Genomic DNA, 27,025 nt, shown 5'->3' with positions numbered 1-27,025 from the left:
CATGAATCACACATATGTAATAATAATAATAATAATATTAATAATAATGTCTTGGTTTTCGTCCTGTCTTGCAATTTGACGGCAAGGAGACATATAAAATATCTCCAGACTTATCATTTGATGTATACTGTATGTTTGTTGTATTTTATAAATAGAATGTGGCAATAAATACATGTTAAAAGGCCCAGTATTAAAGGTGCTCTAAGCGATATTTTCAAACCAAATGAAGCTAGCTCGCCCATCCCTCCTCCTCATCCCGTCCCCTCTCCCTCCCTTCCGTGCTTCTGCGCACTAACCCCCCCAACCCCCACCCCCAAATCCTTCTTGTCGGTTATTGGCTGGAACACTGTTATGTTTCATTGTGCAGGTTGGCCCAGTTTGTTTTTGTTGGCGTTTGTGGAGCCTGGGCTGTCTACAGAGACCGCGTTTTTTTTACACTGTGTTCAGGGGACCGGCAGCTCGCGGATAGTGAGGAGATGTTTGCTGTATGGGAAAAAAAATGTTGTAGCCTAAAAAATGCGTGACATCACTTAGAGCACCTTTAAACACTACGTTTTACTGAGCAAATAGAGGTTAATGGTCCTGGTCTCTGTGTCAATCAAATCTGCTGGAAACCAGTTGGATCCCTTTTCTCCTCTCCAACATTTTGTCCACCTGCCAAGAGATGTTTCCCATCTCCCCACACCTCCTCCACTCTGCTCCCTCGTAGTGTTTCTTTTCCGTCCTCTTCCTCCTGAGCATCCTGTGGATGGTGTTAGCTTTTCCTCTCACTTCCCACCCCTGAAAACCCTCTGCTGAGGTGAGACATACTGTGACATCTTTTGTAATCCACAGTGTTTATTGGAAAAACAGCACAGTGAAATGTGGGCATCACACAGCGTGTCCACAGTGAAGCTGATGGAAGCAGTGGGAGATACCAAAGGTGTCATCCCTAGCTGCCCCAGAGACCAGGTTTCAGCCACAAAGCCTTCTCAAAATCCCCGAAACGACACACTTGGTGTATGATGAAAAAAATAACATGATAAATAGCATTGTGCATACTAGAAGTGGAGCACATTAGTCAGATGCAAAAAAAAAAACCTCCACATTTATTTATTTATGTATGTATATGTAGGTATATACATACATAATATATATATTATGTATGTATGTATTATAAGTGAGTCATGCACTTAGTCAGTCACCTACAGATGGCTGTGGCACATCTGAGGTTCCTGTGGTTCCCTCATTGAAACGTGGCTAAAGTCTGATGCAGCAGTGATTAACATTTTAAATCCGGAAACCTACTTGAGAAATCTCGCCTCATGCAGGAACCCAAAACATTTTACTTCTATTGCTTCATGGGGACCCACCAGATATTGGCCCAGTTAGTGTGCTGGGTTCCAAAAGTTAAAATACCAGGGTCTGATGCATTAGCCAAGCTGCATAAGGACAGACTCAATGTTGTTACATGAACAAATATGACTGTATTCTGAGATGGAGTGATTACATTGTTCTGTTTATATCCTCGTGTTCTTTTTTTTGTATTTATTTGGACTACATGTTACAAATATGTGTGTTAGAAAGATTATCACATAGAAAAAGAAATGTTTACGTCTGACATAGGCAAGCTTTATATAAGCATTGTATTGTATTGTTGGTTAAACAACATACAGTAGGAAAGCCCCAAACACTGTGGATGGTGGACGTCATGAATGGAGGAAGTTGAATTTAAGAGGGTCAGAAAAGAAGGGGAATGGAGAGAAGTTAATGATTTGAACTCAGAAGACAGAAAAACACTTTTTTTGGTGGATTTCAGGAAGGGGACTCTGTAAAACACATTACCTTAGAAACAAGCCCTCTGTAAAGCATTTTCTGTTTGCTGCAATGCTGATGTTAATTTTCCACCTCTGCCTGCAGGATAAGTACTCAAATCAAAACTTAAGGAATAGTTGTGCAACAACACTTGCTGTTTTGAATGTTGAATTTTAAGAAGCTTTTGGTAGATTGCTAAACTCAGGAAAAATGATCAGGTCAAAGGCTTTTTCGGTTTGTTCTTTTTCCTCATATCATTTAAGATTGTAGAAAAGGTACACTATGCTTTCTCCAGTATGTATAGTGTACTTTTCTGTATATTGTCATCTAAACCAATATTTTGCACTTTTGCTTGTTTATTTGCATATGGAAAATAAAAATTTGATCACAAAAAAGATCGTAGAAAAGGTGAAGAACAAATCAACCGTCAGCTCTGTATTGTAGCAGCCATTAACAATGTATCACTTGAATGAACATTATCTCTCCCTCTTTCACACTCTGCCCTCATGTTCATTTTATCCATAACTCCCATCCTACTTGTCCCAACCTTCTCCATCCAACTATTTCCCTTTAACCCCTGCTCTCCTCCCAACCTCTGTCACCTGTGTCGTTATTTTCCTGTTTCTCTGCAATTTTCTCATTTAGGTTTTATAGCCTTTTCCTTGCTCCCTGCATCACCTCTCTCTCTCTCTCTCTCTCTCTCTCTCTCTCTCTCTCTCTCTCTCTCTCTCTCTCTCTCTCTCTCTCTCTGCCTTCATCCAGCTGCCTCTCTTTCACTCTCTGACCCAGAGGGCTGTGTTTTGCCGAAATCCAATCCTCTCTCTTTTTTAAACCTGCTGTTCCATTTCACCCCCATTTTGTCACACTGCAGTGCGCACACAATACCCGCTCCTCCCTCATTTCAACCCTTTTCTCTGTCTCCACAAACTCACACACATTCACATAAATGTGCACACAGACACGCTCACAAACATTTGCACAAATGCATACACACAGGGTGGGAAAAAAGCCAGATACAGGAAATAAAATGCTTAATTAAGCCATCGAACAAATGTGATGCTCTTGGGTGGATTCAAGCATACACATACACACACACACACACACACACACACACACAAACATACGCATCTTACACCCTCCCTTGGGGTTCTGTGGCAATCCATCATAGCTTCACTGACTCCGCTAAACCTCAACTCAGAACCAATCACACAAAGGTTAGGGACTAGCTGAGTACTTGTGAATGTGTGTGTGTGTGTGTGTCAGAGAGAGAGCGAGAGAGAGAACCACCATTTGCTTTTGGAACAGACACCTCTAAAGCTCGTTTCAGCACCATAGAATGAGCAGACAGAGCAGAGTGAACTGGAATCTGTATTGTTTACTGTTGAACAGTTGTGACTTCTGATAGTGTGAGGTGGAGGGTCAGCCCAGCTTTGTGTTGTGCTTTGGAAATATCATTCTCAACGTCTACACTGATAATGCATGCTGAACTGAAATTCAGAGAGTTTCTCACCAACTACCTCACTGGAAGCATGCACATGTTAGTGACTACTACTACTAGAAAAATGACAGCAATAACGACATTTATTTCATCTTTATTAAATAAATACGAGCTCAGGCAACAAAATAACTGTGAAACAAACATTCAAAACTAAAACCTTTTGAAATGTGGATAATGTTGCCTTGTCTTCACAATCTCTTTAAACAAGGTAACAAGAATCCCTGATGTTTTACACACTATTTTATGAAATGTATAAAATGAATGGAGTAGTGTTTTATGACACTAAGGAATTAAAAATTGCCTGAGATCTAAATAATATAATGTGTACTATATGTCTTATTAAAGATGTTACGGCTGCTCCATTTTGCTTTCTGGTCCATTAAAGGAAAAAGAAAGGACTTTTCATTCCAGTATTAGCATTGTTGCTAAACCAAAAAGCAGACCACTGCAAAGTCAGTTATTCTGTTTTCTTCTCCTTTGATGCTTTCCCTTGTAACATATTATGCAAATAATCGCGATATACAGTAGCTGCATGTTTAAGTTTTTGGTCTCCGAGCTAAGGTGCTTAATTAAATGAAGGATGGCGTCAGTATCACAGCCTGACATTTTGGAGTGTTAATAATTTGTCCTGTTATTTGATGCCCCAGTCAAATCCACCTTTCATGACAATATTATCTTCACCTGAGGCTTACAGTGCTCACAAAAGCCCCCGTCGTTACGGTCTCAATGTGCTTGTCCTTTCACTGTTGTTTGAGAAAGAGAGCAGCTCCAGTCTGTATCCACTGGTTGGGGTTCGCTCCACAGGGAAGACAGATGTGCGTGACCACCTTCAACCTGTCGGAGCTCGTATACAGAGGCAGCCACATACTCTCCTCGGATGCAGCGGAGTCAGCAGCAGAGTTCTGAGATCAATGCAGAACACACAAATTAATAAATATAGTACTATATTCAAGTAGTTGACATGTATTAGAATGATAAAATATGTGTTACACAGTTACCCCACAAACACTAATGAATGATAAATAAATACGCAAACATCCCCATGAGTGAACATGTTTAGCATTCAGCCACCGACAACTGCTTAGACCTGAATACATCAGTCTACTCTAAGCGTCTAAACTTTTCAGAATGAATAGCTAAATGCCCTAGGATTTACAAACAGTCTATCACTGTTAGTTTCATGATTATATCAGACAATATCAACAATCTAACAGAACCACAAATATGGTTCGTTGGGCAAAAGTCCATGTCCTGTCCACGTTTCACACAAATTTGAATGTCAGACAGACAAAAGACTGAACTTCCTCGGTCTTGCTGTTTTAAAGAAAAACACATACCTGTGGAACCCAGGCCATGTAGCAGGGTGGGACAGCCGACACACTGGGGGAGTCATGTTGATTCTCACAAAGATGAACGCCGTCAAAACTGCAACCCTCCAACTGGAGACCTCCGACCTGGAAAAGGAAGTAAATAGATGGTGTAAGAAGCAAAAGGAGACAAAAACAGGACTAAGTGATTGTGAAGTAAGGAGATAAAAAACAGAGAGAAGAGATTATGAGAAGTAAATTAAACAGAGGGACAGGATGACAAAGTTTAAAAGTCTGGTGAGATATAAATAGATGAAAAGAGAGAAATAAAAAGTAAAGAAAAGAAGAGCGCATGTAAACAGAAAGAAATGCAGAGCATGAGAGGAAGACACACATTGTTGTCACCAGATGAACTAGCATGTTATGCACATTGTACATGAGAGTGTTTCTATGAGTGAATTCAGTCTAGTGAGTCAGGGATTTTCCACAGTAGAGCAGACAATAAAGGGAACTTTGGCGTCAAGTCAGACATACACAGACAACTACTAAATCACCATAATCTGGGCAAGAAAAACCAGGAGAGCGAGTGAGAGAAAAATCCAGAAAAGGCTACATTGTGTGTGTGTGTGTGTGTGTGGAAGAGAGAACTCATTGCTTCCCAACAATTATCCCCTTTCTTTTTCTCGGTCAGATGTCTGAGTATTTCCTGTCCCTCCCTGCAGCTGCAGCCTCTTTTTAAGCACTCACATCCTTACCCTCTCTCTTTGTATATTTTAACTAAGTGCAAGTCAAGCTGTGCCAAATTTTATTGCCATGACAGAAAAGAAATAAAAATGCCTAAAAGTATTTAAATTGTAGACAATACAATTACATCACCCTGAAATCAGAGCATGAAAGGGAAATAAATTAAGACTCATTGTGGTATTGTACAATATGTGCGTCTCTGTCCTTAAATTGTTTGAATTTGTGCTCATCAAATGCATGAAAAAAGCAGAGGAGACCAGAGATGACTGGTCTCTGAATGATGCTGTCAAAGGAAACAGACTTGTCTCTACAGTAATAGATAGCAGCAAACTCTTTGCTTTCTTTCTAACTTTCTTCTCTTGTTCAGGTCCTGCCTTCTCATCTGCATCAGTATTCTATTCTTGCTGTCTTTTACTCCATTATTTTCCAATTATCACTCAGCCAGAGTCTGCAATGTATATAGCTCCAGTATTCTGCAGCTGGATGGGAGCAGTGTGTGTCTGCTGTCTGCATGCATGATCTGTATGATAATGTGTGCTTGTCATAATTCTACCTTGACTTGTAGCTTGGCCTGTGCAATAGGACTCCTCCATGATGAAACAAACACCAAACTATCCATAGAACAACCCATGGACCTAAAACCACAAAAAAAGATGTATTTAACCTTAGAACGCATACTCTTTATATCTCACATAAACCCACAAGCATTCAGTGTACCTGGCAGTTTCCTGTCTCAAAGCATTGAGGAAGGTGTCAGGGTGGAAGAGCTCAGACAGATCGAGGGTGTCTGATAGAAGAGCTTGTCTGCCTGCACGCTCCACCCAACTCTGGATACACAGACATATAGAATAAAACAGGCACACAGATAATTGAAGCAAAAATCTAGCAAATCACAAATAAGCACCTAAAGATAACACATAATTCAGGCATAGAATTGCATCAGTTTCACACAAAAGTGAGGCAAAACATTTAGTGGTTCAATGAAAGATCATTTCAGTTTCAGTTCAAGTGGTGAAATTTGACACAAATAGAGCCGGCTCTAAATATTAAAATATTTGCTCTAAATACTCACCCTCTCACCCTGAATATTTTTGTTAAGCTTTTTTAATAGTTTTTTTTTTTTTTTTTTTTACAAAGAATACAAATGGTTGATTTTGTATTGTATTTGGCTCGTTAAATATTCATAGAAAACATCGATCTGTGAGTGGAATAATCATAATTCCTATCCGAGTCAGTGTGTATTTGTTAATGAGAGATAAAAAGTAAGGGTTAAAAACAGACTGAACAAAACACAAAGTTAATAAAAATGTGTGGCCAATAGAGTATTTAATGTCCCCTTGTCCTTTCATCACCATATCAACAAGCTGATAACATTGAAACCCCAATAAACGCGCGCGCCCACACACACACACACACACACACACACTCACTTACACACACACACACACACACACACACACACACACACACACACACACACACACACACACACACACACACACACACACACACACACACACACACACACACACACACACACAATCCCATTTGAGCATGTGCATACAATACAGGCCAAAAGTTTGGACACACCTTCTCATTCAATGAGTTTCCTTTTTATTTTCATGACTGTTTACATTGTAGATTCTCACTGAAGGCATCAAAACTATGAATGAACACATATGGAATTATGTACTTAACAAAAAAGTGTGAAATAACTGAAAACATGTCTTATATTTTAGATTCTTCAAATTAGCCACCCTTTGCTTTTTTATTAATAAGGGGAAAATTAATTAATTAACCCTGACAAGGCACACCTGTGAAGTGAAAACCCTTTCAGGTGACTACCTCATGAAGCTCATTGAGAGAACACCAAGGGTTTGCAGAGTTATCAAAAAAAGCAAAGGGTGGCTACTTTGAAGAATCTAAAATATAAGACATGTTTTCAGTTATTTCACACTTTTTTGTTAAGTACATAATTCCATATGTGTTCATTCATAGTTTTGATGCCTTCAGTGAGAATCTACAATGTAAATAGTCATGAAAATAAAGAAACACATTGAATGAGAAGGTGTGTCCAAACATTTGGCCTGTACTGTATATTGTACAATATACCTGGACATATACAGGAACATGCATGCAGAAACAGAGATGTGTATGTGCAAAGACACTAAAAGTCAACAAACACTGTATCCATATACACAGTGTGTATATGGATGACTGGAGATAGACCCCTTCAAGCATTTTCCAATGTGTTGATCCATTCTTCCTTATTCAGCAACATCTTTGATCATGTAAGCAGCCTCCTTCAACTTATTTTTGTCAAAGTCATAGCTCAGGACTAAACCTGATATATCTCACAATACAACCCTATTTCTCCGTTCTACGTTTTACTTTCTTTTTTGGAAAATGTTGCTGAGTGGCAAAACAATTGATCTCACTGTCCTTTTTACACTTACAGCCAAGCTTATCGTGATATCCATAAGCCTGTATGGCTGCAGTGGCCAGATTGAGGCCTTGAGTGTTGACCTAAGATTGATGTTTTGATGTATTCTGGGCTTTTTTTTGCATTTATTTTTTTAACATGTGTAGGCAGTTTTCTCTAAATCACCATATAAATTAGTGGATTTTGGAGGTCAGCTGAAGAAAATTGCTGACAAATAGAGGCAGAATGAGAAAACATCTGATCCAATCTCTATTATAAATGGATTCTTTTTTTAGCACAGCATCAGTCTCCACTGGCTTTAGAGATAAATTGGGATGAGCATTATGCCAAGAGAAAATATGCACAATTGCAAGCCCATGCCCACATTCACACAGGCAGATGCACACACACACACACACACACACACACACACACACACACACACACACACACACACACACACACACACACACACACACACACACACACACACACACACACACACACACACACAGAGGAAGATGTGCACCAATAATTTTGGGTATTAATAATACAGCGAGCCAGTGTGTGCTGTTATGCATAGTATTTGTGTGCAAATGTGTGTGTTAGCATTTGAGGGTTTTCAAGGTCGTCCTGCTCGTCTGGGGTGCACTGCTGCGCTGTTAGCTCTTTATTCTTCAGCAGCTCCACACAGCAGCAGCTCTGGCCGTCTCCGCCTTTATTAGGCTGATTAGCTAACAGGACACAGACACACTGCTAACAGAGATATCACTCAGTACTGATGGGCAGAAAAAGACAGTTAAGGACAGCACAGCCTCCAGACAGACACACATGAAGACAGATGGACTGCAGGTAAACAGGGAGGCTAGCAGACAGAAAGAATGAGAGATGGCACAGGCAGACAGGGAGACACACTCTTAACACACAAACAGATGGGTAGGCAGGCAAGCTGGCCCGCAGACAAACAGACACAGGCAGTGAGGCTCGCCCACATGAATAACGAAATGCATCAAATTCACATCAAAATAAACATTTCTGAGCGTGTGTGTGTGTGTGTGTGTGTGTGTGTGTATTCTAGTCTGCCAGAACATACTGAGGTAGACATACAGTCAGACACAGACAGAGCCCTCATTTCCTGGCACCAACCAAGGGCAGACACTTGCTAGAAACTCATCCCTTAATCTGCTATTATTTATGAAGAGCTTTTGAAAACAAAATTATATTTTTTCAGGCATGGATTTAGTCAACACATTGCCTCAATCAGTCAGAAAATAATTTTAGTCATAAGCCAAAAGTGCTTAGTCTGGTCCTTGGACCCAGGCTCAGCAAAAGGATTCTTGTCATGAGGGGAAACACCAGAAAATACTGAAGGTCTGGGCCATTGTGGGAAGGAAAGTCTGAGGTGCAAAGTCCTTTTTAAATCATTTAAAACTAAATCAATTCAAAAATGTCATCCCGTAATATTTATCACAACTGGAGGACAAGACTCCCAGTAGGATATTTAAAAGCATGATGGATTTAAATGGATCCCTCAATCAGTATACTAATGCTGATTAGGCAACTCTTAGGCCTCTTAAGTCTCATTCCTGTGAGAGTACAGAGGGTTCCCAGGGGCATCTGGGTTTTTTAATAACCAGTGAGGTCATCAGCAAATGCCTTGACTACCAGTTATTCCTCTGATAGTAGCAGGCCTGTGTGACTTTCAGTTCCTGTAGGAATAACTACAAATAAAACCATGAAAACTATCACTAGCCAGATTCAAAATTGTTCAGAAATATTAAATGGTTATATGAAAGAAGAAGTTTTTTTGAGATTCTACAAAATTAAAATGTACTATCCTATACAGTCTATGGTACCATCATAGCTAAAGACGGTTGTAGGTTTGTTTCTGTGGGAGAAAGGGAGAGAGACAGATAGACTGACAGAGAAAGAGAGTACAGCATGTCTCTTTGTGCATGCACATGCATGTGTTACCTGTGTGGCGAGAGCCTGTGTTACTACAGCTCTGAGGTACTGCATTGGCTCTTCTGGTCCCTCCCATTTATTCTGCCATGTTAAAGGACACTGAGGAAACAAGCATAGAGATGAAAAAGGTCATAACAAATACATAACAAAAAACAAGTGTCAGCAAGAAGGTAAAGTAAACCATAATATTTTAGTTGTGGACGTTCTGCAATCAGTAAGCTTCATGCTTCAGTCAAGCTACTGTGTGGATGACTGAACGTGCCTCTCTCTCATTTACTAAACGCAGGTGTCAAGCCAGAGAGCCACAGCATGCAGGAGGACTGCAGATTCACTGAGCTGTGTGTTAAAGACATTCTTCATGGGGATGTAGCAAATGTCTGCCCAAAAAGTTGCTAGAGTTGTCCCTCTGCTAATTTTTTAATAAAGTCTTAAAAGTAACTAAATTGTGGGATACCCTGATAGCCTATTGGTGTAAACCGCATACTACAACATCCCCATCCCTATGTTGCATTTTGTCTCCCTCTCTCCCCATCACTTAAGACTACCACAGTCACTACATTGTGGAAAAGAGATAAACCTGACAACATTGTGCCTTAGTCATTAAAGGGCATACACTCTACTCGGCTGACACTGTGGTCTGGCTAAAACAAAATTTGGATAAAATATAATCTATGTCCATGTTTTCTGCCATGTCAGTGGTGATATTACCTTCTAAACTTCTGATCTCTAAGAAGAGTTGGCAGATACCCAGATGAGTGTCTGTCTTACTGTATTAATACTTTATAAATATTTGACTTACAGTAACTGAAATCCACCCCAAACTTCACAGTGACAAGAGACAAAAAATATTGCTTTCTGTAAAGGGGACTGTATTTTTATAGCTCTTTTCTAGTCTTAAAGGTCACATGGCATGAAAATTTCACTTTATGAGGTTTTTTAGCATTAATATGAGTTCCCCCAGCCTGCCTATGGTCCCTCAGTGGCTAGAAATGGAGATAGGTGTAAACAAAGCCCTGGGTATCCTGTTCTGCCTTTGAGAAAATGAAAGCTCAGATGGGCCGATCTGGAAGGTTACCTCCCCTTTCTCTGCTTTGCCCACACAGAGAATTTGGCCCACCCATGAGAGAGAGATATCATGGCTTTCAAACGAGCAAAGTTGGCAGTTGGTCAAGGCCACACCCCCTCTCTCCTTCTCAATAGCTACAGACACAGAAATGGCACATACTAAGTAAAGCTCATTGTGGGACTGGCTCTAGTGGCTGTAATTCTGCACCAAGGCTGAAATTCGGGAAAGAGGGGACCATTAAGGTCTATATGAAAGCATCCAAAGAGCACCATGTCATGGGACCTTTAACAACTACTCAAAGCGCTTTTACATATTACAGGCACCATTCACAAATCACACACATGCATACGTAGCCGAGGCTACCATGTAAGGTTCCATCTGCTCATTAGATAAACATTCACACACATTAACGGCGCAGCATCGGGGACCATTCCAAGGACACTTTGACATGGGACTGCAGGGCCAGGGGATCAAACCACCAACCTTCCGATTGGTAGGCGACCTCTCTACCACCTAAGCCACAGCCACCCACAAGAGTACAGTTAATGTTGGATTTCTTTTAACAATAACAAGGACCTTTCCACATGCTTACTAAGTAGTTTTATTTGCCTAACCGTAACCATACATTAACCAAAGATTCCAAAACACTCATATGTGTAGTTTTGAAATGCTCAAAGCGTAAATTTTTGGAAGGCAATGCAAATGCCATATTTGTGTGTAGGTGGCAAAAGAAAAATTGCCTCAGGAGACAACTGTTAACTCTGGAATGGGTCTGGCAGTCCATGTTGCTTAAACTGTTAAACAAAGATCAAAGTACTCTTGACACACACACACACACACACACACATATGCACAGTAGGAGATTAAGGATTAAGAAATTGATATCATTCAAGCTATAAAGTCATAATGTAAATAAAAGGGACCTTGCATGCCTCTCAGCTGCAAGTCAACCATTCAGTTACTCTCCTGCTGTGTGTGTGTGTGTGTGTGTGTGTGTGTGTGTGTGTGTGTGTGTGTGTGTGTGTGGAGATAAGTACGCAGACTTAAGTTATGTCGCTGAAATTTGCAAATGTTTTCCAATCAGTGACGCCAGAAAACAAATATTCTTCCAATGCTATTGGCACCCACTGAAAGCAGTGTTTCCCACACATAGACTAATTTGTGGCGGTGTGCCATATAATCAACACCGGCCGCCACATATTGCGTTATATTGCGTAATTTTATTTAACGCTATTTAAAACATGCAGCGTATTCAGTCTGAAACAGAGCTGAACAGTCCGACCAGTGTAATTAATTATGTTATTAATTTGTTTACAATATTTTCAGGCTTCAACCAGTGCTGCTCAAGCAGAAAGACAGGGTCACTGGGAGAGAAAGAGATAGATTTGTTAGGCATTGAAGAAAGAGTAGGAAAGGAGGACAGCATCCAACAGCGTGTCCTCAGTTTTTGATACTTGATAGACATGGGGCATCCCCCCCCGCACCACAAATTGCTTTCTAATCTGTGGGAAACACTGGAAAGCATACCCGAGTATAGATTACAATATATTTATTTAATCATTTTCTGCTGCATTTAGTGAAAACTAAAAATCTAAAGGCCTAGTACAAGTTTGTCTGATAATAGAGATTGTTTAACCTTAAATCAAAAAGCCATCTCTGCATCAGTCCTAATGTCTTGTGGTTATATTTATTTTTAAGTTTTGCAGCGCTCTCTTGTGATGCTTAAGTAGTTTCCAAGTATCTAATTATTTTTTACTGCACAGCTGAGCAGAGGGGCAATGAAGCTGATCCCTCCAGAGCTGTGCCTGCCATACTTGTACAATATAACAACCCAAAATGGTCAATTTTTCAAATATATAAATCACATCACCAGCTGTTTCTGTTCCTCTTCTCTGGTTGAAGCTTGTCTAATCAGTGATGGTTGGTTAAAAAAGAAGTCTAACACATAATGCCATGTGGTTGGAGACATCAATCTGCAGAGTTGTATCTAATATAGTCTGGTTTAACGGAATAACATTTCCAGGAAAATTGTGTGACATCCATTGCCTTCTACTTTCTTTGTGTTGCGTTCTTAAAGGTTCCATGACATGGTGCTCTTTGGAAGCTTTTATATAGGCCTTAGTGATACTGTATCTGAAGTCTTGGTGCAGAATTACGGCCACTAGAGCCAGTCCCACAATGAGCTTTACTTAGTATGTGCCATTTCTGTGTCTGTAGCTATTGAGGAGGAGAGTGGGGGTGTGGCCTTGACCAACTGCCACTTTGCTCGTTTGAAAGCCATGATGTCTCTCTCTCATGGGTGGCCCAAATTCTCTGGGCGGGCAAAGCAGAGAAAGGGGAAGTAACCTTGCTCCTTATGACCTCATAAGGAGCAAGATTCTAGATCGGCCCATCTGAGCTTTCATTTTCTCAAAGGCAGAGCAGGATACCCAGGGCTCGGTTTACACCTATCGCCATTTCTAGCCACTGGGGGACCATAGGCAGGCTGGGGGAACTCATATAATGTTAAAAAACCTCATAAAGTGAAATTTTCATGCCATGGGACCTTTAAACTCTGTTTGCCTAGGGAAACAACAACAAACTTCGAGCTAGCAAGCCAAACGCTGAAAAAGGCAAGTTTCTAAGAAAATCTGGATTGTGCAACAATTGCAATTTCTTGGTTCTTTTGGGGAATGATTGTAAAAATGTAGGAAAAATATGTTTACAGCATTAACTATCTAACTGTGATGTTTTGGGACTGATTGGTGGGGATTGCTATGGACGAAGTACACACGGCGATACACTGGTAAGAGCAAATTACTTTTAACCATGTATCCAGCTAATTTAAATAGCTCATGTTACTGTATTGTGTGAACAGTAACTTCATTTAATAATGTATGTGGCGTTTCCTTTTGTGGTGAAAAAAAGGCTAAAATCCTCTCCATAACCACAGAGTCAAGACAACTTAAAAGTCCAATATGTAATATATTTACTGTATTAAATCAAAGAATGACCACAATATGTCATCAGATATTAAGGAAACATGCTAAGTTGAAATACTATCTTCTTTGACAAGAATGCTAAAGCCAGTATTTTCTCCTTTGAAAATACTGCTGTTGTGGCTGTTTTTTTTCTGGTCGGTGTGTTGTTTTCAACTGCACATTTTGACACCTGGGTTGCCAGACATGAAACGCAAACACGCTAAAACAACGTGCTGGCTGCAGCCGTAGCAGCAACCAAACAAACTGGATTACCAGTGATCGATTCATTCTACCAGACCTAAAAAAAAAAAAAACTCAGCATCTTTCTTAACAGCTGCATGACCAGAGACGTGGTAAAACACGGATAAATATTGGAGATGCATTTAAAAGATGGAGACAGCCTGAACCCAAAAGGACGCCGAGTTGGATCATTTCCTCCTGAACAGGTAACTAAGCATTGAGCTTTCCATGGCTACTAGTAGGGATGGGCATTTTCAGTCATTTCAACATTCGGTGAAGTCATCCAGACTGTGATTTGATTGTTGTCGGTCTGGCTCAGGTTAAACTCTTTGTGAAACATGAACAAACACAAACAATGAATGCCACAGAACTTTCTTTTATTATCTAGTTTGACAGTCAGTTTTAACGGAAAAAGAACATAAATAAACTACTTTAACGTAGATTTTCTTTAGGGCTTTATTACGTGGTATCGGATCGGTGCATAAACTCCAGTACTTCCCGATACCGATACCAGCGTTTTAGGTAGTATCGAAGCCGATACCGATACTGTTATCGGTATCAGATACTGGTATCGGTATCGGACCATCTCTAACTGCAAGTTGGCTTCCTAATAATGGATATGCAATTTAATTTTGGCAAAACAACCGTATAGTCTGAATTGTTGAATTGGGACACAGCTTACGTTCTCTATGGTGGCTCTACAATGTATGGTATGTTTGTTTTGAATATTATTGTGGCTAACGTTACCATCGCCAGCTTCATGTTTATGAAATTATTTTGTAGAACATGCAACAAATATTTTTATTCATCTACACATTAACTTAGACAAAGTTATAATCATATGGAAGAAAGGCTATATGTATATTTAATTTTTATATAAACTGAGGTCTGGAAAGTAGTAGTAAACCTCCCCCCTGCCGTAGCCGACAAACAGTGACTGTGACCTGGTTTACTCCAACCAAGGATACAAGAGGCAACCTCTGTTCAATACACTGTGATCTAGATCTGTTGAAACACTTCTTCTCCGGGAGAGGATAGCTGAGAAAAAGACCTGTGCCAATATTTTGGGTCATAACGAATCATTGGAATTTAAAAAACAGGCCATGGTAAAACTCTACAAAGTTGCACTGCCCTACAAAACTAAGAAAATGCATCTGTTTGATTATTAAACAACTCATTGGAATGCTGCAATTTGATTATGCATAACACAAACAGAAAGAACGTCTAAAAATGGGTCCTAGAAATTATCATCAAGGAAAAAAGCTGTGCACACTACTGCTGGGTCACAGGAAGTGTTTAAATAAAACATTTATAAACTTGTAAAACACAAATGAGAGCTCATCTGTTTTACATCCTGAGTAGTTTACAGGAGATCAGTCATAATGCACTATGAGGTGTCCTTATTTGTAGAAACTCACCAGGTGGATCCTAGGTTTACTGTGACCATGCGCACGGATTTAGCAGAGTAAGCAAACAGTGTATTGGAACAATGTTTGGGGTTTACACATGAATAATTGTGTCTTTTATAATGCATTCAAATATGATATAGTTAAATGCATTGAATACCACTTTAATATACCACTTTGCATACATTTTCCATATCATGTTATATATTGTTTATTGGAAAAGTATTCTTATCAATATTGTGATATTGATTCCAACTATATCACAAAGCCCCTACCTGGTAGATAACACATTTCATAGCCTTGGTATTAGTACTAATTGTACTAGTGAAGGAATATGTTGGAATATGAATATATAGAGGGGAAAGTGAGATGAAAACATGAGAGATGAAGAGTAGAGAAAGTTGGTTGGGAGAGAGACAGGGATGAGACTAAAGACCTGATTATTAATATAAAAAGAGAGGAGGAAAGCCGTGGAGAGGGAATTATGCCCAAGGCTGCTCTCATGAGATTACAAACATAAAAGAAATTAAAGGTTGTTTGCGTATCTCTCCCTCTTAACCTCATCATATCCCCTTTATCCTTATCTAAGCCTGGGGACACACACGAGGACACATGCAGTGTTTGCGAGATGACTACAAGTCAGCTCTGTATAGCGCATATGTATACATGCTCTTGTAGTCTTAACTTCATCAAAGTATAGGAAGGTTTTACACTTAACCTGGAAAACCATATAGTGAAGAGAAAGATTCACTTCACACTGTGAAAATACAAATGATATGTATCTGAATGTATTTCACCTTTACTCCCCTTCCTTCTTTCTCCTTTCTTACCTCTTGATTGAGCAGGGCAGTGGCCAGTTTCTGGACTTCAGGAGTTAGCAGTTGGGTCCCTCTAATGACTTTGCTCAGTGCAGCCAGGGATTGGTGAATGCTCTGTGAAAACACTTACAGTTAAGTTTACATACTGTGCCAAAGATTTTGTGCATTGGTACCTGGGGTGTCATTTGACATCCTGCCATCTGATTGCTGTGAACTGGTTCATTATGACCAGCACTGTGATTGACTGATAGGGCTTCTTATTTTCATCTGATTACTTTGCTGTCTTAAAAAAAATCAAATGCAAGTAGTGTCTTGCATTAAGGAAAGTATTCAGTACCCAGAATAACAAGTTACATACAAACTGCTGTTTAAAATGAGCAGTCCAGGAGAAGATGAATTAAATTATCTAACTATTCATGATTCACACTAATATCATGCATTTTTATGAAGCAAAGCCCATTTTCCATAACCATCCATCCATCTTCGTCCGCTTATCCGGTATCGGGTCGCGGGGGTAGCAGCTCCAGCAGGGGACCCCAAACTTCCCTTTCCCGAGCAACATTAACCAGCTCCGACTGGGGGATCCCGAGGCGTTCCCAGGCCAGGTTGGAGATATAATCCCTCCACCTAGTCCTGGGTCTTCCCCGAGGCCTCCTCCCAGCTGGACGTGCCTGAAACACCTCCCTAGGGAGGCGCCCAGGGGGCATCCTTACCAGATGCCCGAACCACCTCAACTGGCTCCTTTCGACGCGAAGGAGCAGCGGCTCTACTCCGAGCTCCTCACGGATGACTGAGCTTCTCACCCTATCTCTAAGGGAGATGCCAGCCAACCTCCTGAGGAAACCCATTTCGGCCGCATTTTCCATAACTCTTAACATTTTAACATGTCCATCTCATTTACAGTATACAGTATTGCAAAGTACGAGTCCTATGCTATTTGATAAAAGTTGTGCCAAATTACAAATGTTCATTAAACACCACCCAATGACAATGTTTTCCTTTTTGACAATGTAATGCAGGGGTAGCAATCATTTCTGAAGTAAAATGTTTGTAGTTATTAAGAGCACTGGTTATCTGACACACCTGGACCAAGCGGATGGCGTTGAACTGCTCCAGAGCGATAAATGACAGGACCGGTGATCCCTGGCCTTCTGTAGGTGGGGACACTTTTTGATGGATCAGAGTAGAACTCTGATAGACAGTAGACAGACAGAAAGACATATCAGCATATTGACAGGATAGACGGATAGATTGCTAGAGTCATGTTTAAAAAGGGGGGATAATAGGGTGTACAGACGATGCAGCAAATATAACTAGACGACCCTCATACTAATTAACTCAGAGTTATAGGTATTTGTTTTTACCTTGGGCTATAGTGCTTCAAGGATTGCTGTATAATATTGTACAATCGTCCTAGCATTACTTTATGTCCCTCATATCGCTGGAGCATTGTTAGCATTACATTAACTTATCAGTCTACTCAAATTGGTGGCTACACACAAGCACAGCCATAGTATTATTAAGAGTAAGACATATTATGCATTTTGTAACTGCTGCTGTGCATCACCATGCTATCGGTTTTCTTTTATGAAATGATTTCCTCCATTACGACTATATAGCTTTCCTTAGCTCAGCATACATAAGCTAAATTCTACCGTTTTTGGTTCTTCCACACTTTTAAAATGCAACCAAATGGGGAATTCTTTCTCTCTATCTGCAGTGCAAACCAGGGGGCAATTTCTTTATATTAGTTAACACTGGTGTTCCTGTTTGCAGTTGTGTACAAACACAAATACGTAGATAAAAAAACAAATATGCACACACTGATATCTTGTTGTATTCTGTTGCAGATATTACACTCTGTACCTGATTCCTATTTTGTTTACCTTGCATCTACTCAGTAAGAGGCAGAGTAGGAAATAAAGAGAGAAGATGGTAGGACTGTGACAATGGAGAAATAGAGACATGGAGAGCGAAAGATAAATGACACAATGAGAAAAAAAAGCTGGTAGGGCGGGATTCAGCTTGACTACAGCTCTGCTGTTGTATGCATTCAAAAATGTTACTTAACAGCCAAATAAACAGTCTCTGCAGTCTCTTGCTCCTCCCCACGATCCAGACTACATGAAGATTTGTCAAAATAAATACATACATATCTTCACACTCGCAGTGTTGAACAACAACCTTTACGCATGCACGCACACACACACACACACACACACACACACACACACACACACACACACACACACACACACACACACACACACACACACACACACACACACACACACACACACACACACACACACACTTCTGGGAACACACTAGCTGATGGTCAAACACAAAGGGTTAGCTGATGACAAATGGCCCGTTAATTGAAAGCAGTCAGAGGTAGATTGTGATCTATGGGAAGCTAGCTGGTGATACAATGGCAACAATTTACATAGTCAATCATTCTCTTCTCAGTGGGAACAAAACAACTCTGACTGCAAGGGACTGAGAGAGAGAGAGAGAGAGAGAGAGGAATAGGTGCAAATGAGAGAAAAGGAGAGGGAGAGCATGTGTGATTTACGGCATGAGAGTGAATAAAAGAGAGGCAGAGCGAGAGAGCGGGAATATGGTGGCTAAATTATTTAATGTAGAGGTAGATGTCCTTTTGATTTGAAAAGGTGCCGGTCTCCAAGCAACCGAACACAGCAGTGCTGCCTGACAAGGCAAGCCAGTGGCTATCACACACAGTGCTCAATTTGACTCTACTAATTTTCAGTTAGCTTTCACAGACTAGTTGCTGCTGTATGGTCAATGTTAAAACAAGGTTTTACATACAAATAAAGACTAGCATGGAACTGTCAAAGCTCGAAAAGAACTACAAAAACGATTTACGAATCTATTTCTAAATACTTAGCAGGTACTATAATGAGTTATATGACAAATGGTATAAGATATGTGGGAATTTAGCAATAACAGAGTTTGAGGTTTTGACAGCAAAAGTAAATCACTCATTCCAGGCATCTTAACACAGTATTGCTATTCCAATTTAAAGGAGAACTCCGGGCAATTTTTATGTTAATCTTGATCGCTATATGTATATGATTACTGTCGATAGCAAAAAAAACGAGCCCAATCAGTGCTAGCAACACGGAGCTGCTGCAGCTAATGCCAAGAGCTCCCACTCAGCTAAAACGGCAGTTATGGGGGCATAAGATAAAGAGTGTCTTTGTGCCTCTTAACAGACACAAAATGCAATTAAAATGTCTGTGCAACATGAACAGGGCCCTTACATGACAACAAGATGCGTTTAGCAACTTAGCCATTGTTTAAATTCACCTACCCTCTTAGCTGCTAGCTGCCGTCTGGGATGAGTGAGTGTGTTCAGCCAGGCTCCGGTAATAATCATCACGCAGCAGTTCCATGTGTATTTGTAGCATATATATCCATTTTGTGTGCGGTCGTTGGTGAATATGAGTCTCTGCAGTGGCGAATTGCGTGGTAGTTTCCTTAGCCAGGCTAGCAGCCCTGACCGGGCATCCTTCTACTTCCTCCCCGCCTCGCCGTCGACAACAATCCAGGGCCGCTGGTCGGGTGGATGTCCTCCAGAGGACAGTTCATGCTTTCACGGCGAAATATTGAAGTTTATTCCCCCCTCAAAAATAGGTAATTGAGCACTGTAGTGGTTATGATCATATCAGAGACTATGTAACTACATGGAAAAAGACCAAATGATGCCTGTTTCTTGTAAAGTAACTAGCATTACAGAAGGCTGTAGCCTTGCGCTGAAGCCCCGTGGGAATTCAGTTGTAGCAGGAAAAGGTAAACAATGGAGTGTAGTGTGTAAAGAGTGAAGAACGGAGGTGTTCACAAGGGAAGAAGCTTGGAGTAACGTAACTATGGAGCTAGAGCTAATCTTCAGTAACGCTATTCGTAATAGTATTACAAGAAACAGGCATCATTTGGTCTGTTTCCATGTAGTTACATAGTCACTGATAGGATCACTTCAGTGCTCAATTACCTATTTATGAGGGGGGAATAAACTTCAAAATTTCGCCGTGAAAGCATGAACTGTCCTCTGGAGGACATCCACCAGACCAGCGGGCGCCTGTGGATTGTTGTCGGCAGCGGCAGGCGAGGGAGGCGGGGAGGAAGTAGAAGGATGCCCGGTCGGGGCTGCTAGCCTGGCTAAGGAAACTACTATGCAATTCGCCACTGCAGAGACTCATATTCACCAACGATAGCACACAAAATGGATATATATGCTACAAATACACATGGAACTGCTGCGTGATGATTATTACCGGAGCCTGGCTGAACACACTCACTCATCCCAGACGGCAGCTAGCAGCTAAGAGGGTAGGTGAATTTAAACAATGGCTAAGTTGCTAAACGCATCTTGTTGTCATGTAAGGGCCCTGTTCATGTTGCACAGACATTTTAATTGCATTTTGTGTCTGTTAAGAGGCACAAAGACACTCTTTATCTTATGCCCCCATAACTGCCGTTTTAGCTGAGTGGGAGCTCTCGGCATTAGCTGCAGCAGCTCCGTGTTGCTAGCACAGATTCGGCTCGTTTTTTTTGCTATCGACAGTACTCATATACATATAGCGATCAAGATTAACGTAAAAATTGCCCGGAGTTCTCCTTTAAGGGCATGAGGTTAAGAGTAACATACTGAGAGAGCTTTAAACTTTTTAACCCTTGTGTTGTCTTCCCATTGATCATGAACTTATTGTACTTCTGGGTCAAAGTTGAATTTTTGGTGCTCTATCCAATGTTTATTTCGCTTTTTTCAATGCTTTTGATGCAGTTTTTAAATTTATTTGTCACTTATTTCAATACTTTTTATATTCCTTTTCAATAAACCTAATTCATATGACATTATACCTAATTTTTCAGTTTAAAAAAGTTATTATACGTTATTTTGAATAATAGTTAAGATCAGAGGATGGCTTCAATACAACGTCATCCATGCATCCATGTGATTTTTTAGGCAATTTGGTTGAAAGAAACCCTGATATAAAAAAATTTGAAAACGGGTCAAATTCGACCCAAGGACAACACAAGGGTTAATCTAGTTGAAATGTGTAGGGGCAGCTTAGCATAGGGATCCATTCTGGCTGGAGAGTTTTCAGTTTAGGGAAAGCAATAAGAAATGTAGGAAACATGAACTGGAAAAAAAAGAACTGACCTGGTTGAGTTTCTTCCACAAGTAAAGGACGGGTGAAAGTCCATTCGACCAGAGCTCCCTGTCGAACTTTGAACCTATTGCTACTGAGCGGCTCAGGACACGCAGTTGGGAAATCACCTGTAAGTCAATAAATTACAAACAAACAAAAAAAATTATTTAGCAAAGGTGTTGTAGAAATGGCACAGTTCTTTCCTAAATTAGCAGAGAGTGTTGCATTTGTTTATGAGACAGGTCCTGTTATAAAAGGTCGCCCAAAAATAAATGGTCATTCTTTGCAACTCCCTTCATATAATTAGATGTAGAACTTTGAATGATAAAAAGCTCACAATTTAAACAAAAAAAGGTATGTGTGGTATTTACTAAATCACCCCTGTCTTCTGAGAAAGAAATTGCAAAATGTAAATAGAATAAATATACACATTTGCTAATTTCATGCAAAAGCAATGTATGACATTAAAAAAAAAAATCTGTTAGTTCTTGACATACTGTAATCAAATGTCATTGACATCACTAGTGGCTACACTCTCCAGTGACAGTCAACACTGTTTCAGATCCTGGAAAATCCAAGTGAAAAAAGCTCAAACCCCAAACACAATTCCTAACAGCTCCTTAGACACCTAATCAAGCATGGTTAGCTTTGGGCTTAGAGTCTTGGATAGTATTTTTATCATGACTGCAGTGTGTGTGTTTGTGCATTAGTGTGAGATTCTATACACGTGTGTCTATTGTGGGGAAGGCAAAGTGTCTGATAAATGGCTTTCATTTGGTCCAGGAGAACTCTTTACTAACACCTGCTTTATCTTCTTCGCTCAGGAGGGAAAGTGTGCGTATATGTGTATGTATGTTTGTGTTTGTGTGTGTGTGTGTTTGTATGGAAGAGAGAGAGAGAGAGAGAGAGAGAGAGAGATCTAGAACTTCACCCTGACAGCAGTAAAAAATAAGGGCAGTTGAGGATGGAGATTTAAAATATATTGGGGTTTTAATATGTCGAGATTTATTCTTATCTCTACCAGTGACTACCAGGCAGCAACTCCATTTACCGTAATAACCAACTGGGAAGAAAAAATTACGGGACAATGTTTATGTGCAAGGGAGCACAGTTTTAATTGCACTGGGTGCAGTCATTTTAGTTAAGGCTTTCACTTTAATTCAATGTAATCCAGGATTGTGGTTCAGGGTTTTTTATCAGGGGACTATTTCTCAGATGGCATTCAATAAAGACATCTACTGAGCAGTAACAAACACAAGCATGGATGCTATTATACCCAGTTATATAATGGAGCTATCACTGAACATTCAGCCTGGTCATTTATTCGGATAAGATGGGGGAAGAGATATGTTCTTGAAACACGTTTTTTTATTATCTTTAGTAGGATAATATCACAAGGATACACTTTCACTTGCTAGTCAATACTTATACTCACTCATCATTTGCATTGCACAAAAGAACACGTCAGTAGGCCCAAGGGAATCCTCTGTAGCCATTAAGGACCCCTCTGACCCATGTTAGGTAATTCCGACTGAGCCTATGCATTTTTTTTAAATGGCATCCACCAACACGCTCCATTGTGTGTGTGTGTGTGTGTGTGTTACTGTGCCTCTCTCTCTACCTATCTCCCCAACTTGTGATAATCTCCCCTCCTGCTGTCATTTGTCACTGTCACGTTCATGCTCTCTCTCTCTCTCTCTCTCTGCCCTCTCCTCTCCCTAAAGACCCTTGTAGCTGTCTGTGGGTTGGACACTTAACCACACACACACACACACACACACACACACACACACACACACACACACACACACACACACACACACACACACACACACACACACACACACACACACACACACACACACACACACACACACACACACACACACACACACGGCCTTGTGGGAGTTGTGTGAAACTAGGTTGGTGGTTCCAGGGATCAGAAGACCACACTGACAGTATGAATGGACTTAAATGCCATAACACCCACATAAGGACTGTATACATAAGCTGTAATGGTTCTGCATGGTTTAAATATTTGCTGAGTCCATCCTATCACTCCCTTTCACTTTTGCTATATTGCCTAGAACAGCTATATGTTCTGTTATGAAAAGTAGTGAATGAATGTTATATGTTGTTGTAATTATATATATATATATTAGGGCTGTCAATCGATTAAAATAAATTAACTAATTAATTGCACAATTTGCTGTAATTAATCGCGATTAATCCATCCATCCATCCATCCATCTTCGTCCGCTTATCCGGTGTCGGGTCGCGGGGGGAGCAGCTCCAGCAGGGGACCCCAAACTTCCCTTTCCCGAGCAACATTAACCAGCTCCGACTGGGGGATCCTGAGGCGTTCTCAGGCCAGGTTGGAGATATAATCCCTCCACCTAGTCCTGGGTCTTCCCTGAGGCCTCCTCCCAGCTGGACGTGCCTGGAACACCTCCCTAGGGAGGCGCCCAGGGGGGATCCTTACCAGATGCCCGAACCACCTCAACTGGCTCCTTTCGACGAGCGGAGCAGCGGCTCTACTCCGAGCTCCTCACGGATGACTGAGCTTCTCACCCTATCTCTAAGGGAGACGCCAGCCACCCTCCTGAGGGAAACCCATTTCGGCCGCTTGTACCCTGGATCTCGTTTCTTTCGGTCATGACCCAGCCTTCATGACCATAGTTGAGGGTAGGAACGAAAACTGACCGGTAATCGATCGAGCTTTGCCTTCTGGCTCAGCTTCCTTTTTCGCTACAACGGTGCGATAGATGGAATGTAATACCGCACCCGCGCCGATTCTCCGACCAATCTCCCGCTCCATTGTCCCCTCACTCGCGAACAAAACCCCAAGGTACTTGAACTCCTTCACTTGGGGTAAGGACTCATTCCCTACCTGGAGAAGGCATTCCATCGGTTTCCTGCTGAGAACCATGGCCTCCGATTTAGAGGTGCTGATCCTCATCCCAACGGCTTCACACTCGGCTGCGAACCGATCCAGTGAGTGCTGAAGGTCGCAGGCCGATGATGCCATCAGGACCACATCATCTGCAAAAAGCAGCGATGAGATCCCCAGCCCACCGAACTGCAACCCCTCCCCACCCCGACTACGCCTCGATATCCTGTCCATAAATATTACAAACAGGATTGGTGACAAAGCGCAGCCCTTTAATCGCTTTTTTAAATTGGGTTGAAGCTTGTAATAATGGATATTTAAATGCTAAATCACTTAACTTTGCAAATATGAAGAAAAAAACAAACAAGGAAAGTTCTGCTAAGTTCAGAATGTTTAATATCTTTCAGAACAACAGCAGCAACAATTTGGCTTAGTCCTGCTGAAGGCTGCTGGAAACGGCTAGAAACTGTCCGACTTGAGAGCAGATTTTTGTCACCGCACCCGGCTGCTGTCGCCTGCTCTCGTCTACTTTACAGGCGAGGCGCAGTTCATCTCCAACGAGTCTATGTTCAGTCGGCGGCAGGGCAGTCGGGACTCACCCGGAAATGGCGAGCGGAATGAGGTGACTAGTCTCTCAAAATCTGACGAAAATCTTCTAAACTGATCTTTGTTGAGCTGAAATAAAGACAGATTCAGCAACTGCAAGGCCTATTTCTCGCTTAAAATTTTTCAGAAACATGTTTCAGTGAACTATTTTAGTACAATATGAGATCGTATTCTGAACGGCCGCCATGACAGTCTGGCTCTCAATATCCGGAGAAAACAAACCCATGTGACGCGTTCGTCCAATCAGCTGCCGGTTTTCATTACTGGGCAACAATACAGAGTAGCGCCGCCTGCTGTTATGTAGACGTATTACGTTTCTCAGCCGCCACATGAAGTAAACAAACACAGCTGCGTTAATTTCGTTAATTTTTTTTAACGAGTTAAATATTAAAAAATTAACGCAAAAATTAACACGTTAATTTTTTGCGTACATTTTTTCGTGTTAATTTTTGCGTACATTTTTGCGTTAATGCTGACATTTTTGCTGTCAGCATTAACGCGCTAACCGAGATGCGATTAAGGACCGAGCATGCCGCCATTTATTAATTTATTTTCACTTCACTTGGCTTCGCATCGTGCCTAACAGGCTACTATTTTGACCCTTTGCCATACTTCCTCATAACACATGCTGCTGCTGCAGGAATAGCAATGCGGATTTCCGTGCCTCATTCCGGTGCCACTGATATGCCTGCGCTTCTATCTGATGCTCTGAAACAGACATTACAAGCAACAGAAACATCGCTGCACGTGACACTAGTTAACACTACACTCGACAGCAGCTAACGTTAGCCTACTGCTAGCTAATAGCTGGATTAAACACGGTTACAATGCTGACAGCTAACGCTAAACGGTGTAAAGTTTGTCTGTATTTCACTGTAGAGGATTCCGACACCGGGATGTAACAATCTGCAGCTGCCGTTGCTCAATGAAACTTGTAACCTACAGCCTCGTGGTGCATTCCAAGTTATTGTTAAATGCCCTTTTCCCATCTGGTGGTTGTTTTTGTTGTTCAACAGCTATTTACTAGTAAAATAAGTTATTGTTATAGTTATTACATTATTATTAAATCATTTAATTTTGACCATATGGCCTTAACAATAAACAAGCCGTTCTTTAATGTCGCCAATTGTTGTTTAGTACCCTTCTTTTTTTTTACTTTCTTAAAAAGTATTGGTTCAGGCACCGTCAAGGCACCAGTACAGTTTTAAAAGTACCGCTTTAGCACCGGTATCCAAACCAAACAATACCCAACCCTAATATTGATTCTAGATTAAAATGTGTGACTAGATTCACACATTTTTCTTTTGTTTACAGTAAATAAATACATAATAAACAATCAAGTTCATAAAGTCACTTTCTTTGCATTCATTTGATTCCCAATCAATATACACTGGTAATAATTGCTTTGCATTGTTAATATGTACTTAAAAACAGTTCTGAAATGCAAAATAATATATCCATCCATCCATCAATCTTCGTCCACTTATCCGGTGTCGGGTTGCGGGGGGGAGCAGCTCCAGCAGGGGACCCCAAACTTCCCTTTCCCGAGCCACATTAACCAGCTCCGACTGGGGGATCCCGAGGCGTTCCCAGGCCAGGTTGGAGATATAATCCCTCCACCTAGTCCTGGGTCTTCCCCGAGGCCTCCTCCCAGCTGGACGTGCCTGGAACACCTCCCTAGGGAGGCGCCCAGGGGGCATCCTTACCAGATGCATGAACCACCTCAACTGGCTCCTTTTGACGGTAAGGAGCAGCGGCTCTACTCCGAGCTCCTCACGGATGACTGAGCTTCCCACCCTATCTCTAAGGGAGACGCCAGCCACTCCCCTGAGGAAACCCATTTTGGCCGCTTGTACCCTGAATCTCGTTTTTTCGGTCATAACCCAACCTTCATGACCATAGAGGAGGGCAGTTTTTCCCGCAGCACTTAACAGCTTAGGCGGCCCGCCTAAACAACACGGGCCTACCGCCTTAATTTAGTCTGGCTGTAATGTACAAGTCGGAGCAACACAGTCACAGGAAAACAAGGTAACGGTGAGTTGTCAAAATACCACCAATCACAATGGAAAGAGCATTTGCTTAACTGCCGTTTATTCACATTTAAATTGCCATTTCACCGTCGCGTGCGCATCGGA

At 41.1% G+C, this 27,025-nt stretch overlaps 1 protein-coding gene across 5 annotated transcripts in view; it reads right to left on the bottom strand.

Moving 5' to 3' along the window:
- Nucleotides 1-3,370: 3,370 nt before the first annotated feature.
- LOC120545048 (cytoplasmic dynein 2 heavy chain 1) overlaps nt 3,371-27,025 on the bottom strand; it is a 113,584-nt gene continuing 89,929 nt past the window's right edge. For 4 of the 5 annotated variants that reach the window (XM_039779005.1, XM_039779045.1, XM_039779026.1 and 1 more), the window contains 8 exons: nt 21,406-21,522; nt 17,304-17,411; nt 16,233-16,334; nt 9,740-9,829; nt 6,061-6,170; nt 5,897-5,978; nt 4,630-4,746; nt 4,033-4,194 (listed from right to left, as the gene is read on the bottom strand). In XM_039779005.1, coding sequence (XP_039634939.1) covers nt 4,033-4,194; nt 4,630-4,746; nt 5,897-5,978; nt 6,061-6,170; nt 9,740-9,829; nt 16,233-16,334; nt 17,304-17,411; nt 21,406-21,522 — 888 coding nt within the window. Of the gene's footprint in view, nt 4,195-4,629; nt 4,747-5,896; nt 5,979-6,060; nt 6,171-9,739; nt 9,830-16,232; nt 16,335-17,303; nt 17,412-21,405; nt 21,523-27,025 lie in introns of all 5 variants that reach the window. The other variant, XM_039779015.1, reaches the window with a different exon arrangement.

Source organism: Perca fluviatilis, chromosome 2, assembly GCF_010015445.1.
Source record: "Perca fluviatilis chromosome 2, GENO_Pfluv_1.0, whole genome shotgun sequence".
Taxonomy (NCBI): domain Eukaryota; kingdom Metazoa; phylum Chordata; class Actinopteri; order Perciformes; family Percidae; genus Perca; species Perca fluviatilis.
Note: the sequence above shows the minus strand (reverse complement) of the source record. Positions and strands in the feature narration are given on the sequence as shown.